This window comes from Osmerus mordax, chromosome 4, assembly GCF_038355195.1.
Source record: "Osmerus mordax isolate fOsmMor3 chromosome 4, fOsmMor3.pri, whole genome shotgun sequence".
Lineage (NCBI taxonomy): Eukaryota > Metazoa > Chordata > Actinopteri > Osmeriformes > Osmeridae > Osmerus > Osmerus mordax.
In genome coordinates this window covers 18,472,974-18,493,011 of record NC_090053.1, presented here as the reverse complement: position 1 = coordinate 18,493,011, position 20,038 = coordinate 18,472,974, and the positions used below count along the sequence as shown (strand labels likewise).

At 42.6% G+C, this 20,038-nt stretch overlaps 1 protein-coding gene across 1 annotated transcript; it reads left to right on the top strand.

Annotated features, from left to right (window-relative positions):
- Positions 1–5,300: 5,300 nt before the first annotated feature.
- asz1 (ankyrin repeat, SAM and basic leucine zipper domain containing 1) lies at positions 5,301–19,849 on the top strand. Its single transcript, XM_067235127.1, has 13 exons — positions 5,301–5,408; positions 6,747–6,849; positions 7,460–7,582; positions 9,485–9,596; positions 11,249–11,360; positions 11,992–12,126; positions 12,263–12,378; positions 13,087–13,159; positions 13,503–13,559; positions 13,806–13,918; positions 15,675–15,780; positions 16,578–16,691; positions 19,697–19,849. Exons 1-13 carry the CDS (start codon positions 5,301–5,303, stop codon positions 19,847–19,849), a joined length of 1,425 nt encoding a protein of 474 aa, XP_067091228.1.
- Positions 19,850–20,038: the final 189 nt, after the last annotated feature.

The window sequence follows — 20,038 nt, the reverse complement described above, 5'->3', positions numbered from 1 at the left end:
GCCGAATATCCATAAGCTAAAGCCGGAGCAAGAACAAGTTTTGCTGAGTTTTATTTTTGGCCATGATGTTGTGGCCCTCCTCCCCACAGGGTTCGGGAACCGTTTGATTTTCCAGCTAAGGCAGCTAGCTCTGTTACAGTAGTGGTGAAGGAATTGGCTAAGGCGAACGCTAGCGATTGGTTATGGCAGATCAGAGTGGCTCTGGGCAGATCCAATAGTTTTAAACTTCAACAAAGTATCCACCTACAAGGAAGTCAACGCTTGTCAATGGAGCGAGGCCAGACTCTCTGTACAAATGAAATGTACGAGAGTCTGGTTAGGACCAGGCTACCAAAACGTAAAGGTGGACCTGAAAAGCTCAGGGAGAAAAAGAAAAGATGTCTGGAGGAAGGTGCATCAAAATATTTAAAAATCTATGATTTATTTGGGAAACCACCGACTGGTGACAGTGATACGACGGTAAGTTGTGGCGTTGACTTGGCCAAGAGCCAGTATAATTTTATTCCATGTGTCCATCAAGGCAAATTGGTGGATCCAAATGTTATTAAAACATATAACATAAAACATATATGATGTAATTTTTTGTAATCATCCAAAATAATGTTAAGTGTATGGGTATTTTTCCTAGTAGGCCACTGACTGGTCGATACGTGTGATGCATTGAGTGGGCAACGCGCCGTGTATTGAGTGGGACACGCGCCGTGGGCCGGTCTGACAGTAACTCCCGGGCCACCCTTTCCCCCCAGTCCGCCCCTGTCTGTAATTGTGTATTTGAACTAAAAATGTGCACTCTTGCTAATGTTGTGTGCTTATGGCCAGTCAAAACAGTCTATTTAACCCTTGTGCTGCCTTCGGGTCACATGACCCAAAGGTTCATAACGAACCATCGTTGTGTTTACCCAATTTTACCCAATACAAAAACAAATAAAAATAATTGTATTTTAACCTTCGCAAATTTGGGGGGTCTGAGACAGCCTAACGGTTAAAAGAAAATGCTTCACTTTGTTTTTGTATGCGGTAAAGTTGTCGCAATACGACGGTGGGTCACAATGACTGATGGGTCAGAATGACCCGGAGATAACACAAGGGTTGATATGTTTTTCTTTTCTTATTTTTCTTAGAGGCACATTAGTGGGCTAGGCCTACTCGGTGTCTGCTTTCACATCTCTCTCGCCCAAGTGAAGGAGCGGTACCGCAGCGTTTAATTTTACATTATTAAATCGGGAGAGGTAGGCAGCTGACATGAGTTAACGTTGATGTAACATGACTTGGGGGGGTCATATTCATTTACATTTTACATTTATGCATTTAGCAGACGCTTTTATCCAAAGCGACTTCCAAGAGAGAGCTTTACAAAAGAGCATAGGTCACTGATCATAACAACGAGATAGCCCCAAACATTGCGAGCAGCCAAAACATGAAGCATACATGGTGGAAAACCAATTAAGTGCCAAAGGGAAGAACCATAAGAGCATGCAGTTAAACAAGTTACAATACATATTCCGAGATTAAAGGTCCCATGGTATTCTGTTTTTGGATGCTTTTATATAGGCCTTAGTGGTCCCCTAATACTGTATCTGAAGTCTGTTTCCCAAAATTCAGCCTTCGTGCAGAATTACAGCCACTGAGAGCAGTCCCACATTGAACTTTCCTTAGGACATGCTATTTCTGTGTCTGTAGCTTTAAATGCTATGAGGAGGAGAGAGGCGGGGCTAACTGCCATGCTTCGGTCGTTTGCAAGTCATGATGTCTCTCGAGGAAATACCAATATCGTGCTAGCACGGTCGTAGCTCATTTTCTCATTGGGGGCCAAATTCTCTGGGCCGGCAAAACAGGTGGAGAAGAAAACCCAGGGCTTGGTTTACACCCATAAAAATTTCTAGCCACTGGGGGACCAAAGGCAGGCAGGCGGAACTCATATTATATTATTATTACTTTAGGAGGTTATTTAACATTAGGTGCATTTGACTTCATGCAGCGCCGGTGTTGTCTGCAGCCGCCTGCGGCCTGGCTGACTTGAAGCAGCCAATGGCATTCTCAGATTCAAGGCAGCCGGCTGTCGGCGCCGCCGGCACTGCATGAAGTCGAACACACCTAATGTTAAATAACCTCCTAAATTGAAATGTTCATGTCATGGGACCTTTAAAGTCGTAAATTTGCGAGAAAAAAATTCTGATATTCTCCGAGATTATAAAGTCACAAATTTGCAAGAAAAAAGGCCAGAATTATACTTTTCAATAGGATTCAGCAATAAAGAAATACTCCCGATTTTAGCCCAGAATCACCATCATTCTGACTTTGAAAAGACATTGCCTTGATTTGGGCCTATTCAGAAGGAAATACGCTACTTATTTGGATTAGGTGATAGCTTTTGCTATCAGGAATTACAATGCAATGGACAGATGCAAGGATATCCTGGTTACATCTATGGGCAATTCAAATGGGATTCGTGGTTCAACAGGACACAATACGACAGACATGGCTGGACTGGCCATCTGGCATACCGGGCAAATGCCTGGTGGGCCGACGCACTTTTGGGCCGAATCGCCAATATCATTTATAGGCTTTTTTTGTTGTTGAATGAAGTAGCCTACTGAAGGGGAAGATTATGGGCATATACCACGCTCACACAACTGATTTGTTATAGGCTAGTAGTTGTTATATAAGAATTAAAATAAAATATCTAGCTAAATTGGAGGACACAGTATTACTAGGTTACCCTATTTTAACCACTGCAGCCACCAAGCATAGATAAAATGGTATCAAAAGGTATCTGTATGGTAATAATCCAGTGTTGTTCAGAGGGCCATGCAGTTTTCCACTGTTACTTGCATGGAGATTGTGTACTATATGGCCTCCAAATCTTCAATGAAAAGTGAGTGAGTACACTGCTTCTCTTGTATTGATGCTCTTTTCAAGGTCATATCCTACTTTCATATCACAACTCATATCATAGAATGCAAGCATATTTTAAGAGGACTGTCTGCAGGGAATGTGTCTGACCAATCACGGTGGGTGTGGGCCGCCTGGGCCAAAAATGCCAGGGCCGATTTTTTGTCCCAGTCCAGCCCTTACGACAGATACTCAAATGAGTCGATTCTCAAGGTGTGGATCAGTTTAGAAGAGCGCAGCGTGTCCTTGAACCACGAACCTATTGAAAATGATATTTTGATCAGGTCATCCATTACTGCAGGCTTTATACCCCACATGGCAAGCGGAGGCATATGTGCTGTGATGAGGTTGACCATGCATACCAGGTTCCTTGAAAACATTTACTAGCTCTTTATTTTGCAAATTTTGTGACTTTATAAACTCGGAGAATCTCCGAATTTTTTTTATCGCAAATTTAATCTCGAAATATAAAGGCTATGGGGTAATTAAAATGTGATGAGAAATGGGCAGTATAGTTGCTGAACATTTTCTTATTTTATTGATGAAACGGCTAATTTGTAAATTTGCTCCGACTTTTCGATAACCATCGCAGTGCAGCGCCACCTACTCTTCTGGCGGTGAATTGTTTTCAGCACCCACAGCCTTCGGAGTAGGCCTACTATAAATTCAACGAATCCGTCCAACTCCGTCCGTCTGTCTGTCCGTAACGGAGTCAGAGTAGTATAAATCGGCCCTAATACGCCGTCGTATTATGTGGCCTGGCTCATTATCACAAACACAATCTGGCAAGCAAGTTCTGAAACTTAACGCCAACATACAGTATTACTTAGCTAATATACTCGCAAAATCTCTTTGTGTAATGGGGAAGAGATTTGAGAAGAGTTTTGGATTGCAAACTGGTTGCATCACTGACTGCCTGGTATGGAAACTGCACTGAGCTGAACCGCAAAGCACTTCGAAGGGTGGTGCGGTCAGCGCAGCGCATCACAGGAGGTGATCTTCCCTCCCTACAGGACATCTACACCAGCCGGTGCCTGTCAAAGGCCAGGAAGATCATCGGCGACCCCAACCACCCCAACCACGAACTGTTCACAGTGCTACCATCTGGCAAGCGGTACCGCAGCATTAGTTCCCGAACTAATCGACTACGAGACAGCTTCTATCTCCAGGCCATCAGGCTCCTGAACAGATATAACTACTAGTTATAACTACTGCCTTAAAAAAAAAACTTATCTTATCTTTTATTGTTATTATTGTCCGCTACTATCTATTTGATTATTAAAAACTGCACTGTTGTAGGCTCAGCGGCACAAAGCTTTTCATTGTACTTGTAGGTTGTGTATCCTGTACATATGACAATAAACTTGAATTGAATTAAAAACGTTTGCTAGCGTCACGTATGCCTAGTCTATCTTTTTTTATGTTTTCTTTCTAAAAGTTTGATGTAGGCCTAGTCCCAACCGTCTCAGTGAGCGTCTCTTTGCAGAATTTACACACGGCTGTGTGTTTTCTTTTGGACGTTATTGTAAACTCTTTGTGGTTGGTAACCAAATCTAATTAAAGCTGATTTGGCCAACATCTTCACACAGCCATTCTTTCACCTATTTTCCTCATTCACCTTTTGAGTGCGAGGAGGGGTGGTGGGTAATTTCAAAAAAAAAAAAAAAAAGTGTTAAACTATTGGTTTGAAGCCTGAAGTTTTACATCGAATAACAGTAATATTAACAAATAAATTAAACAATGCATCGGCAATTTAGTGATATTCCCGCAGTTGTGATCTTGACCGGTCTTGAAATAAATCCCGAGTCCTCTTTGTCCGAGACCGAGACAAGACCGAGTAAAAATGCGGTCTTCAAACTCAGATACGGTATTGAATAGACTATCTTGACGAGTGAAGTGCAGTCAGGCCTTAGAGAAATTACCAGGTTTTACAAGTTTTTAGATTTCTATTGTCATTCCTAAGTAAAAATGGCTTGTTCTCGGATTATGCTCATGGTTTATCTCCCAGATTGTTTGTCACTGCAGCGAAGTTTATGTTGGGGTTGTCAGGGCCCAGATTCTCTTGGAATATGCACTTTAAGCATTGGCGTGCTTGTCAAAGCACATGTTATCAAATACAACCAGATATAGTTTTCATCATGCACCTGGCCACCTGCGAATTTTAGCGAACAATTTAACTACGATCTATAAAGAACCATGTTCACTGGTAGGTCTTTGATTATGTTTGCAAAAAAAAAAAGTTTTGGCCTGCCGTGTTTGACGTCAGCAATACCATCTAACTTTGAGCGAATGGCATCGAATTGTGAGTATTCGTTCGTGGGGTATTTTTGGTGTAGCTCTGATAGCACCCAGTGGTCACGTGCACCCCAGCTGCAGAGTGTTATCAACAAAATTAACAGGCAAGCCCCATGTCAAACAAAGTCAAAAATGCTTGCCCGGCTGGAGCTGAAAGCGACGGTAGCGATGTTGAATGGGATCTCGGGTTCCCATCGTCGAAAAAGACAGTGGACACATCGGTAATATAAATGCACACGTGTGTTGCTAGCTCCTAAGAGCGTGCTCAAGCTTCCACGAGCTTCGAAGTTACGCTTGCTAGCAGGCGTCAATCTGTAATCACATTTCAGCTAACCACTTAACATATACTTGCTCCAAAGTTATACATTTTAGACAACATATTCCAGCAAAGGTTTATGTTGCATAGAAAGACTCAGCTGTCAATATAAGGTCATGTTGTCATCCATGTGTTGCTAATTGGGCGCGTCAAGTTTATTGACATTGGCCGGGTTTCCCAGATTTGTTAAGAAGCTCTTAACGCTAAGAGCTTCTTAGGAACGCTCCTAAGAAGCTCAGAGCGTTCCTAAAAAAACTCAGATTAGCGTTAAGAGCTTCTTAATGAATCTGGGAAACCCGGACATTAACTACCTAGAAACTGAAGGCTAGAAAGTGGCTACGTGCTACACCAAACTTTGGAGTAGTAGCTCGTAGCCGGACACCTCTGAATGTTCTGAAGGAAACAAATATTTTGTCAAAAAAGGATAATGCCTCCTGTTTTGAATGGGGACATTATCCTGCTGACAAACTATACTCAAGCAATACTGTGACTGTTCAATACTAATTTCACAACATTATTTTGAAGAACTGAATACACGCCACAGCATGGGATCAATGTTCATAGAAATCATAGACATCGTTGTTACGTGTTGCAAAGGTGTGGAACATTTTCCTGAAAATATTCCCCAAAGGTTTTTTGTGAATTTCTATCAACTCTACTTATAATGGTGTTATATATTTTTCTTCTGTAACCTACATTAAAACAATTACCAAGACATTAGAGATGTAAATTGGAAAACAGATTAAAAGGCCATTTAAGGGCCTGTGGCACAGTGAAATCAGCCATCAGATGGGAATTGCAATTCACTGCTTGTGCAGGTGCATGCTTTCTTTACCTGAACCCAATTTTTCTACATCAGTCTCTGACACCATTGATCATAGTCAAGCCGCACACACAATGGTACAGTATTTAGCCCAGCAAACACTTGGGTCATGTTATAGCCTAACTTGACCCAACTTGAGTATAAGAAGCACTCCTGTATTTCTCTTGCTCGCCTAGTTTGTATAACTAGTTAAGTTTAGAGGCTGTGCTTAGTTTATGCTTTTGTGAACAGAAGCACACCTTTTGGGCAACAAAGAAAACCACCCATAGTGGCAGATCTGCCCATCAACCAGGGGTTTTCTGCTGGTAGTGCAGTATTGAAATTCAGTGGCCTTATAGTGAGAGTGCTCATCAGCCAATGTAAACAAACCATTTTGTTATATTTTCCTTTATTTGTAATTTAATCTTTATCTGTTTCCAGGGCACAAGTGCAGGGGTTCCAGTGGAAGAAGACAGTGTGGCTAAGTTAAAAAGAGCTATTGACACTGGAAACGTCCATCTCGTTCAAGAGCTGTTGGACAATGGTACAGTTTGTCGATGGCTACCTCAAGTGTAATTTAACCCTTGTTATCTTCGGGTCATTCTGACCCATCAGTCATTGTGACCCACCTTCGTATTGCGACAAATTTACCTCATACAAAAACAAAGTGAAGCATTTTCTTTTAACTGTCGGGCTGTCTCAGACCCCCCACATTGGAATGGTTAAAAGAAAATTATTTTTATTTGTTTTTGTATTGGGTAGAATTGGGTAAACACAACGATGGTTCGCACTGACAGTGCTTTTGCACTGCACCACAACATGGTATCTTGTACATTTGTATTTTTTGTATTTTTATATTGGAATTTACGGCAACTTATATTTTATTGTATATTTAATTCTATTCTAATCCCACTTAGTACTGCTAGTTTATGTACCCTTAGTATAGTTAGTCCACATATTTAAATTTTAGGTATATGTTTATTGTATGCACCTTCCTGCCAAAGCAAATTCCTTGTCTGTGCAAACTTTCATGGCGAATAAAACCCTTTCTGATTCTGATTCTGATTATGAACCTTTGGGTCATGTGACCTGAAGGCAGCACGAGGGTTAAAATAAAAAAAATGTGTATGTTGAACTTATAACTTGTGTGTCAGGTCTGGATGTGGAGACGAGACTTGGCTTTGAGTGGACACCTCTCATGTGTGCTGTTCATGTTGCTCATTGTGAGCTGGCTGTGCTGCTCCTGAACAGAGGGGCCAGCGCCAACTTCAGCAGAGGTAAGATCCATCCACTTCCACCGTCAATTACCAAACAGTTAGTGCTAGAAGGGTTTCTTCAACTCAATAAATACATGTGTTCAAATGTTTTTTCCAGATCCTAACACTTGTGGGGAAAGCATAAAACGGCCGTAAATGTAGTGAGTCTTCAAATTATTTTTTAAAACACTGTACTTCAGTGTACAAAAATTGGTTTTGTACGCTGCTAAAAAACATGAAAGGAAGACTTGATCACACATCGGGTCCCAATAAAAAAAATACAATACTGATCGATCTTTGATCTCTACTGTACATTGTGTAATTTGTTGAGAACAAATTGACACAACTATGGTCAATGGACACCAAAATCACCAACTAATTGAGGGCTGGAGTCAAACTGACACCGAAAGTCAAAGTAAGCAATTGAAATCACATGCTGTTCCAACTTTTGGCTCAGTATGTGTGTAAGGCCCCCACGTGACGGTATACACTCCCGACAATGTCTGGGCTCCTGATGAGATGGCAGATGGTGTCCTGGGGGGATGTCCTCCCAGACCTGGATCAGGGCATCCATGAGCTCCTGGACAGTCTGTTGCGTTACTTGGCGTCGTCGGATGCCCTCATGCAGGGTAGTTTGTTTCAACCCTCTTGTTCCGTTCTCCACATACACTAATAGTCAAAAGTACCAATCACACTTGCCAGTCACATTCCTCTTAATCAAAACTAAGACAAATACCGTGATTGTGCACTAGGCCACATTCAGAACACTGGGATCCGCAAGTATCGCTTTCAATTAATCCCTCGATCGATGACTTTCTCTTGAACAAAACCTGTGTTTTGCTGAAACGCTCCTCTTCCCACCTTCTTTTCATTTCCGCACGTGCACCAGACCAAAGACGGGGGAACCAATTAGAAGGCGTCTCATTCAGCCTCACCTGCTATTAATTAATTGCTATGACGCCAAAGAGGATCTATTGCAAAACATCCAGTTAATCCTCTGGTGTTTTCAGTTCACAGTGCCATATTCCAGTCTCTGGCGGGAGAAATTGAAGGCATCTGTCGGATCACACTGACCCACTGTGATTAAAGACAGGGAGAGCAGAGACAAGCGAAGGTCATAAACCTGAAGGATTGAGCTTCAGGTTTTGACTAATACACACCTGTGTGTAGTGAGTGAGCATGTTGAAGGCAATAGTCTATAAGCACAAAGCTGTGTGTGTGTGCTTGAGTGTGTGTGTGCGTATTCACAGCAAACAGGAGAGCTACAGCCACTTCCTAATTATCTTTCCAGTAAGAAAGGGAGGAGAGGAATGCAGGAGTGATTGATAAAGCCGGTATACAGAGCGTGGCTCTGTCGTCATTCCTCCAGGCCGACTCAGGCCTTTTGTTTATTTACTCCCAGCCCCAGAATACTGGCAGTCTGCTTACCACCCCTAGGCCAAAAACTACCCTAACACATACACACACACACACCAGTTTATTACTATCCGAACCTCCGATTCACCGTCTGTCATGGTGGCATTATGTTCACTTGGTACATACAGTACCATGCTTTTAGTCCGGTTCCATCACTCAAGGTCACATTAAATCTACTGTAGTTGGGATGCAGTGTTACTCAACACCTGAGTAAGAACAGGAGACCAGAAAATTGCCGTCGCCCCTCCACATATCTTATCATGCCGATAGATAAGAGACAATTCCACCCAGCCTCATAAAGAAGGCACAGTTCCTGCTCAGAGATAAAGGAAAATTGATCTCTTTCAATAGGAACCTGTCCAATTATGTGTTTTCGGAGCATGCGTGATGAGACTGGCTGCCTGGTACATTGTTTGTCAGTTAGCATGGTCTGTTCTCTATGAAGAAAAAATGAAATATTACTTGATATTGACAAGCAATTGTATTCTTGATCTCTTCCAAATACAGACCAATACACTGTTCTAATGGCTGCAGTCACGGCATCCGCCAGCGAGGACAAGATTGTGAAGTGCGTGGAGCTACTTCTGTCAAGAAATGCTAACGCAAACACATTTAACAAGTAAGATAAATAACTTGTTATATGTCAGCTTTATATGATCTCTTGTTGTTTGGCAACCCTGCCTCCACCCTGCTATTTCCCTTTCTTTTGCTCTCTCGCTTACTATTCCCACCACTGTTACCCCCTTGGAAACCCTCACCTAGTCTGGTGTTCCATACGTGGCATCAGACAACTTGAAGCCCCCCTGACTGCACACAGACAAACACCGTCCGCAGAATGAGTGCGCAAGCGGCGGTAGGAAATGGATTGTTTCCTCTCCAGACAAAATATTTAATGAACAGTAACGAGAGACAGAGGGTCTGTGTACAAGGGTAAAATAAAGGGGAAAGGGGGGGGGGGGATGCCCCCTTACAGCACGAGCAAGGAAAACGCCACACACAGACATGCACCCCTCCTCGCTTTTAGTATTTAACAAGCAATTTACTCTAGCTGCATTTCCAACCCCAGTCTGAGTGCATACAGATGCGTTCTGTCGACTGAAACATCTCTCAAGAACAAGATGTGGGGTCCATGTTCACATAGCTCACCTGCAAGATGTAACAGGCTGTGAGGCCAACTCTACAAGGACTTTTTAGTTGCAACGTTCTCTGCGAACTCGCAAGCTCCCTAGCCAAAAGTTATATCTTTCCCTCAGGGTATAAACATAACTTCAGCGATGGACACTCGGTTTCACCTGATAGCTAATGGCTTCATAATAGTTGAGGTTAGCTGTTTCTCTATCAACGCTATTGTTCCTCCCTTTGTGACGTTCTAAACCATGTTTGCTCAGTCAGGTTTGCATATTGATTCTCCATTTATCTGGGAATAGGTGAGCTGAAACGCATACAGTACGCACGCAAGCTCACACACCTGTCAGTGAATGACCTTGTTGTCACCTGGATGCAAGTGAGAATTGCCCTCTGGGAAAAGCCACAGACACACAGTGTCAACACACTGGTGGCCCAAGAGGAAGCAATTTGTTGTCAGTGTGAGAAATTGCCCCTGTCAACTCGCCTGAGCCCCCAAATCACCACTGCCCGCCCCTCTCACACATATTTTACATTGACTTCCTCACACACAAAACACCTCACTCAGTACACAGTCATTAAACTTTTTCTTGCTTTCTCTCGCACACACGCTCCCCTGTTCCTGGGAAATGTCAGGTATTGTGATGAATATCTCCAGGGCATTCCCACACCTTGATTTTTCTCACCCACTGTTTGAGAAAGGTTACTAGCAATGTGTCTATAACATTGCCCAACACAGCATCGTACTACAGCCTGGTGCAGTACCATGGGATGAGTGACAGTGGCAAGGTTACTCTTCTGTCTCAATGGGGCTCGACTGTTAGTTAACAGTTTGAGACCAAAACCACTTGTTTTACACGCTGTGGAGTTAGTTCTTGAATTAGCAACGCTAATGTTACTAGATAAAAATACATTTGTGTATCTTAAGTTTGATATTTTCCACTCCTGCTTTCGATATAAATGATGTCTGCTGTGTGGAGGCAATGGAACAGTTTTCCAGACTGTATTATGGTGGAAGGCTACCACATACATAGTGCCAGAAGAGTTTGACCGGTCTGGGGCATATAGTATATGGTGCCCTTAAGTGGCATAAAGCAGTTCCACATCTAATTCCACTCCACTCTCTGTCCTTTCTCTTGTCATGAGGACTAACATGACCTGCCTGATGCTGGCGGCAAGAGAGGGCTACAGTCAGGTCATCAACCTGCTGGTGTCCCACGGGGCTGAGGTGAACGCCCAGGACGGGCATGGCTACACGGTGAGGGAAGCTAACAACCCTTAGAGTGTGACTCCAATGGACTTGCATTTACATTTAGTCATTTAGCAGACTCTTATCCAGAGCGTCTTACAGTAAGTACAGGGACATTCTCCCCAAGGCAAGTAGGGTGAAGTGCCTTGCCCAAGGACACAGCGTCATTTTGCGCAGTCAGGAATCGAACCTGCAACCTTCTGATTAATAGCCTGACTCCCTAACCGCTCAGCCATCTGACCCCCACTTCCTGTTTTTTTCCCTCTAGAAATAGTAACCACTTATTGTGAACAGCAAGCTTTATTTTAAGGTATTATAATTGTTTGATTAAGAGATTGGCATATTAGTCTATGTTCTTGCAAATTGGCTTTCATTGTGCCTGTCTTGGGAGTTTTTCAGCCAATTGTACCATTTTAGTTGCAGGCTTTTGTTTGTCAGGATAAAATGTCACTGTATTAGGATGGATGGTATAGCTGATATTCACAGGTCATTAAGTGTGTTTGTGTAGTCTGTCGGTGGCTATGGGTTATAATATTAGTAAATACCATTTGAAGACATTTCCATAATTTGCATCAAAAGCAATTGTAAGGACCTGATTGCTTATAAGACAGTGCACGTGTGTGCGATGTCAACCCTCCAGGCCCTGATGATGGCGGTGCAGTACGGCAAGGAACAGGCCGTCCTGAAGCTGCTTCAGCTGGGAGCGGACAGGAGCATCAAGAACCGCACAGAGAAGACTGCAGCCGACCTGGCCACGGTGTTCAAACAATCTCAGGTGTGGCGGCAATGAAAATATATACGGTAGCTATGGGATATAGCTGTAGAGTTCTGACATTTTGACATCGACCTGGTAGCCAGGACATGTAGAAACACTCAAGATATTTTCTTTCTCTTCCTGGCTGTTTTGATAGATCACCAGGATCCTGGCCAGCCCAGACAACACTCACTCAAACGTGGGGACTTCCAAAGATGAGAGCCTTTTTAAGTTCTTCAGGCGGAATCCTGACCCCTCAACTTCCAAGGAGAGGTGAGAACAGACAAGTCTGCACACTTATTGAGATTTTAGAAGCTTGGACTGATGGTTTCCTTTTAGATGGTTAACTACCTCAGGAAGTTGTCATTAAACAATCTATACACTAACCCTACATTGATCTGATGTAATATATATTAGTAAGTTTTTAGGTTTTAATAGTCTAGAAGTATCTTTGAGTTGTTTAAATCCACCTTAGATCTACTATATTAGAAAGGGGTTTCCCAGCAAGGGTTGTAAAAATTCTGGTTCATTTTAGTCAAAGTACAGTGCATGTGGCCCTCTAGTGGACATTGTGGGCAAAAAACAAAACAGGTGTTAGTACAGACATTGTGCTACCAGACATAAACGATAATAAACACTGTTTACATGTGGTTTTGTACCAGTTTTGGCTGGCGAAGAATTCTGCATCATGTTGCAAAAGCACAGACTGATGAATGTTTCTATTATGTCTGGCCGTGGGATAAACTGTGAAATCATAACAACATTGGACAGGGGGAAATCAACAAATCAAATCCCCTTGAGCTTTTAGATGGAGTGTATGTCTACAACACATCTGTTAAGTTGGGAGGAAGGAAATAAAAAAAAGTGCATTGTAGTCAATTATGAGATTTGTATATAAATACATTAGCAATGAAGACACTAGCTGACACCCAGGATACATTTTCCTAAGTGATATTCAGTTGCCTCTACCAACCTCCACAGTCTGGCCAAGCTGTGCGACATCGAGCTGCTTCTCCATGGCCTGGACCTGGAATACCTGTCTGACATCATGATGGTAAGCATCTCTCTCTGCTCCAGAGCCTCCTGCAGCTAGTATGGCTCATAACCTTGGACTACACATGACTTATGAAGACTGGTTTGGTCTGGAACTGACTGGTTTACTCATGGTATGTTCAAATGCACATGCAGGCTGCATTGACAGAAAACACACATGGCACACCTGCATGGCACACCTGCATGGCACACCTGCATGGCACACCTGCATGGCACACCTGCATGGCACACCTGCATGGCACACCTGCATGGCACACCTGCATGGCACACCTGCATGGCACAGCTGGTCGGCGAATAGTTTTAATTTTTACCATTGAGTGATATCGACTTCTCCACTGCAACAGGAGAACAACATCACCTGTAGCTACCTGTTGACCATGGAGAAAGATGACCTGGAGAAGGTAGAGAGAGCAATGTTATCTTCCTAGAATTTAACTTTAGACCTCATATGATTTTATAAAAAAAATGGTTCTTTCCTACTCCTAAAGTAATTGGCTAAGGCAACACACACACACAGCTGTGTGGAGTTTTTACATGTTGCTTGCTGCAGTACATCCAAAAAATAAAATGCATTATTCAAAGCATAAGTACATTATTTCAAGAAAATACATTGTTTTCTTACAGGTATGTCTCTTGTCTTCTTCCAGATAGGTGTCACAGACCCAGGTGACCAGAAGAAAGTCCTGTGTGCTGTCCAGGAGATGCATCAAGATAGCGTGGACATGGATATGCTCAACCAACTGGAGAACATAGATAGTGGGTATGCTAACTCCATATGTTTCAAACGTTTTTATTTTTTAAGGCATAATCTATCCATGATACAATTCTACTTTATTTTTTCCGACTACCTTAGCTGTAGATGACTAACTACAGCTGCGCTCTGTTTGCCAACCAACAGCCCATTTGTTTCCTGACCCCCACATTTGCTATTAGTCAGTAATCTTACACAGAAAGCTTTGTATGCAGTGTACTGCTGCTTATCACCCAAAGTGACAACATTTAACTTTTAAAACATGAACTAAAACAAAATGAGCCACTCATCTTAGAACTTGGACCGTACACACCTGAAACATCTCAGCATTCTCACCGGACGCCATCCCTCATCCTGTTAACGTGCTGTATAACAGGGATGTTCATACCCCCCCTACCTATCGCCTCCATGGTTTCATAGTCAGAGATGAGCTCCAAGATGAAGCTACGCTAGGGGTCCTAATGGTTTAAGCGGGCCCAGTAATGATTTGTAAGGTGAGGGCCGATGGAAGGGCTCTTCCCGCCACAGTGACTGATGATGGACCAGTGACTCGGGCCAAACGGGGGCTGTGTCTGCATATAGTTTGTCAGGCCATGAATCCTAGCTGTAGGAGTCTCGGAGCAGGGACTGACACAGGTGAACTGTACCGTTACAGGGATGGCAGGGAGAGAGGTGCGCGGTTAAAGAGACAGTAAATTCCGCAGTGTAAATCCTGTACTGTAAACAGTCAGTCATGGATGCGGTGGAGCAATGACTAGAGCTCATACACCAGTCCCAGTGGGAATAGGACTGCTGCAGTTGGGGGTAAGGATGAATAGTTGATTTGGGTGGGTGTTTGTGTGTGTTTCGTATTCCTCCCAAGGATATGTTTGTAGTACTTGTTTGGCTTTCAATCTTTTATTTAAGAAGAGCTGTTAACTGTGTTTTATCAGTCCTGTTTCTTCCTTCTTGGTCTTTAAATTGTATTCACGATTACCTACACACGCACATGCAGTACTGGGTTAATTCTCATATGAAGATGAGTTGTCATCCGGTTAGGGTTAGTGCCAGTACACTATGCTTTGTGTACTGGCACATATGACGCATTACGTCCCCATCACACTGTGTAACCTTGCCATGCTCAGTATGGGAGGAATCTAATTCACATTCCTGCTCCATTCCAGCACCAACACCATCACTATCACCCCCCGCATGTCTCACCCTTAGGACCCTACCACGGGGTCCTCTCCCCAACATACTCAAGCGCAGGTCCGGGCCCCATCACTCACCCGGGATCCTAGATAAACTAACAGAGCCCTCCACTCAGTGCCCTGGAGGAAGACGGGAACCCCGGTCTGACTGACAATGTTTAAAAGCCACACTTGACAGAGTGTGAGGACTGAACTGTTTCTTCAGCGCAAGCTAAACAGTGGGTTTGAGATGCTGAGACCAGACCCCACAGGTGTTCTGTCTAACTGGATGTTGAGTAGAAGAGAATTGACAAACTTGATCATCTTGGGTCTGTCACCATCTTCAGATTCATCTTTTCTTTCTTTCTCAGTTTGCATGTAGTTGTATCTATATGAGGCTGGTGTACTTCTGTGTGTTAGAGCTAGCATGGACCAGAGTTAACACATGCAGCTAATAACTGACCCGGAGATAAGTCCAAACACTTGACCTCAACAACTAGGCGACAACAACACACATTCTGCAGTATAGATGCAGACCACTCGTTTACTGATGTGTGTGTGTGTGTGTGTGTGTGTGTGTGTGTGTGTGTGTGTAGGAGTGAAGAGTTGTATAACTTCCTGATCAGCCTGAGGCAGCAGTGCTGCTACCTGACTGAGACGGTGCAGGACGTCAACACCCGCTTCCCTCGACAAGCCTCTCAGGTGATCTCTGGGTGCAAGAGGGGGCTTTCTGGATAGGCTGGTTCCAGTTTCTTTGCATAGGAAAGGACTTGCATAAAAATGATGTGGCTGGAAATGAGCTCCTGTGCAAGTTTTCTTCTTATACTTAAACAGTATTAGCACCGCTAGAAAGTAGTTCTCAGAGAATGTTCTATGGACAGATGAGGTCAAGAAAGTTTTCAAAGAAAATAATGAATTCACACTTCAAAAAGGATTCTATATTCTAATATATTAATTTAAATACAAAAATGACAGTAAATATAGTTCTGAATCCAATGTCTGGTAATAGTAATAGTGAAATCAAGGACAAAAAAAAATATTTCTCAGAAGTTATTTGAACAAAGTGCAAGGACACCGGTTTTGCAACTGCATCCATCAGTGCCTTGATAGAAAGCTCAACAGGGGACCAGTCCAGTGTATGCTGTTTTACCTCCACTGACCAGGGCTGCGTTTCCCGATAACGATGGATCGTAGCAACGATCGAGCAAAAAAACGAAACCATCCATATTTCTTATGTGCGTTTCCCAAACATGCTCGTAAAATTCTTAGCTTTCAAGAGCTAAGAATTTTCAAGAGACACTTCAGCTACGATGTCTTTGGGAACGGCCAGTAAAACTTAAGATTCATCGTACGATGGATTCTACGAACAACTTAGGCTTACGATGCTTTGCTTTCGGGAAACGCAGCCCTGGCCTTCAATATGAAACTTTGTTTCTACCACTTATTGTTTTCTGGTTCTTTCTCTTGGTCCCACTCACACATTGTTCTGATGTCCCCAGCTTGTCCTCTCTCTGGACCCTCAGAAGGAGGCCCAGGCTCTCTGTAAAGATCTGGTGGCTCAGACGGGAGACCTGCAGAAGGAGGTTGCATGCCTCCACAGCCTTCTCTGCAAGGTCAGTCCCACACCTGCACAATCATGCTGAAATGTTTCCCTCTAGAACTTTCCCACTGAAGCAAAACATATCTTCTCCAACCAGTGCTGTTATACTACTGAGCAAATGGTGTATAAATCAATAAATAATTTTGGACATTCAGCTTCTTTAAAAAGACATGTATAAAGCTATAATGTTATAATCTGTATATTATATATACTGTATATTCATTGCCGTGTGATTAGTTTATTGAAAGTTTATTTTCCTGAATGTAGTGTCGGAGATGGTGGTTTGCTAGTCCGTACTCACTGTTCTTTTAGGATGTCAGAGAAGTAGTAGAAGATAAGTAGTTAATCGTATCGGACTCCAACTAGGTGCACATAACATAACTAGTATCCTTGAGTGCTGTACAGACAATTACGTATCTGATGTAGGTGAGTATTGTTGTGTTCAACACTTCAGCTGTTAAACCAATATTATAATAGTGCTGTTGGGTTCAACCACAAAGTGTACAGAACTGATCTTCAAGGCCAACAGTAGTTAACATTTACATGTTAACTGAAGATGCCCCTTCCAAAATAGAAACTCAGAAACGTTATTCCATAGTTCAAAGCACACAGAATGTGAATGTTCAGTTTATAACCAAATCAATCAGACTGGCTCAATGTATTATTAATCGAGTTTATGAAAGGTCTCAATCATATTTTCATCATATTCTGTCTTTTAAAGATTTTGATGTGACCAATCATTTTGTTTTTGTTTTGTTCCGTTCACTATTGAGGCTCAAGGTTAGCCTGAGACAAAGCTAGATTGCAGATCCTTGAGATTTGCACCAGTACAGAGGTCGCATACCACAAGCCTAACCCTATTCTATCCTTAAAAGTATGCACAAGAGGCATCCATACAGTAGCATTCTTTTAATTACACCTGCCCAAGTTTTGCTCAAAGTTCACCTTTTTAACAGTCTTATAAGGATATAAGGCCACTCATCTGAATGTGTGTGTGTGTGTGTATGTGGATAAATGTATTAAAATAGTGTGTGTACACCCAGGGTTTTTGACAGGGCAGAGTTCTCACAGCCTATAACTCTAAGGGGGATCAAGGGGTGGAAGGAAGGGGGTGGTCTAAGATGATAGCTAGCGGTGTGAGACTGGAATCTGACAGCCAATGGAGGCCATACGGACCCATGTTCTCATGGCTCAGAGAGGACATAACCTAGCCCCGTTTATCTGGTCTGTAAAGGCTCATCTCCACACTTTACACATAAGAGCTGTTACCGTTTTGTAAAATTAAAATTGAAGCCTTAACCCTTGTGTTATCTTCGGGTCATTCTGACCCATCAGTCATTGTGACCCACCATCGTATTGCGACAACTTTACCGCATACAAAAACAAAGTGAAGCATTTTCTTTTAACCGTTGGGCTGTCTCAGACCCCCCATATTGCGAAGGTTAAAAGAAAATTATTTGTATTTGTTTTTGTATTGGGTAAACACAACGATGGTTCGTTATGAACCTTTGGGTCATGTGACCCGAAGGCAGCACAAGGGTTAAGCAGCATTGCCCCGTAATTCAAGCCTGTTCAGAAGTCTGGAGGTTCAAACTGCAGAAGTCAAAGCATAGAAACTCAAGCTATCTCCATATACTTGTACAATCGAATATAGAAATACAATGAGATTTTCTGAATTGTTGTTGGGGGGAAACAAACCAGCAGTCTGCAGTTCAGCTCTCTTCCACAGCACTGGATTTGACACAAAACCAGCTGACCTCGGTCTTCTGATTTAATGCCCAAACTCTCAGCCGGGCTGGGGCATGCTACCTGCAAGCTACACCCTCAGCTTGTTTGTATGGATTGTTGTGACTACTTAGCTAGCACTCTGCTACAAACGCTAGTCAACGGGGAGTCCAGCTGTTATTTACCTGACTTCTGGTGCGTCTTTTTAGGTGAGGGTGTGCAGGTACACTAACTGTGTCTGGACTCTCAATGTTTTAGTATGGTATCAGCCTTTATTTTTTTTGTCCAAAAAGTTATATATATTTGTTTATTATTCTAATATATATATATAAATAATATTTCTACAGGCCACATGCTGCATTTCTATGTTCCATTATTTACCGTTCAACTCAGTTTCACAGTTGGTTATTTCATTCATGATCAAGATTGGAAAATGTTACTATTGATTACAAATTAAACGTTTTAATTACCAAACAATATTTAATCGACATGGTTTAGATATTCTGTATCTGCTGCGTTCCTTGTGTTACTTCAGCCAAACAGTGAAGCCTTTATTTACACTAGTAATACGATGCTTCACTGCTAGAACCCCTAATAACACAAATAATACAATCAAACATAAAAGGGATCCGCGGCAGACATGCTGCTGGCCGTTAATTGAGATGTGGAAAGCTCCTGTGATCAATGGTGGCGGCTGTGACCGACCACAAATGTTGTGGTATATTGGATGCAAGTTTGCATGACTCTTAATCACATGAATGTTTCACAGTTCCATATTTAGAGATTGTGGCTCATGCACTTGGCTGCCATCTAGTGTCCAGTATAAAGTTCTGAGTTGAGATGAAGGAACTTTCCTGGATAGTGGGTTATGTTTTGTAAACTCAATCATTCCATAGCGAACTCAACCCACTTATCATGAAATGGAGCAGGCTCATGGTAGGGTAGGGGTGGCATTTATTAATCCTAACTTTCAGCACAGGCTTCAACTATATACATTACATATACATTATAAACCTACAGTATACAGAAGTGCAAAGACTGGTAGCACTTATAATGGCTAGAAAATACACAAATGCTTACGGACTGTAAAACATGTTGTAGGGGATCTGTCTGTTTAGCCTGATGGTTGAAGTGAACTGGCAGAGACCTGGTGCGATCTCTCTGGGATTAGGTCAGACCTTTCCTGGGTGAGGTTAGGCTGTCCACTTAGGTTGGGTATACGTGTGTGTGTGTCGGCAATTAGTGTGTCTACAATGTGCTCTCGCTTGTGATGCTCTCCTCTCTCCTTTCAAGATGGACGAAGTCGGAGATTTCTGTGCTTTTCCTCAGCCTGGTTCCCACGGCCAGTGGAGGAGATGGGCCCTGAAGAGGTTGTCATTGAGCATGCTTGGAGCTGGCCTACTATTTCTCCTTTCAAAAGCCAAGAATATGAAGGTTTACTTCTAGAAATTCTTCTTTTGGTTCATTATGTCTTAGGTTAGTAATAAGTTGTCATTGGCTGGACATGTTTGAAAATTATAACTATGAAAATGTCACAAATTTAGACTGGAAAGTTATTCTTATTTGTACTGTTTGTTGCTGTATAGCGTTCAGATTTGTGTTTTGCATTATTTTTGTATTACTTTCATATTTCTG

Coding starts and splice junctions, on each gene's coding strand:
- asz1 (XM_067235127.1), top strand. CDS start 5,301: ATGTCAAACAAAGTCAAAAATGCTTGCCCGGCTGGAGCTGAAAGCGAC. Junction 7,583..9,484: donor CAGCGCCAACTTCAGCAGAG/GTAAGATCCATC, acceptor TTCCAAATACAG/ACCAATACACTGTTCTAATG. Junction 16,692..19,696: donor TCCACAGCCTTCTCTGCAAG/GTCAGTCCCACA, acceptor TCTCCTTTCAAG/ATGGACGAAGTCGGAGATTT.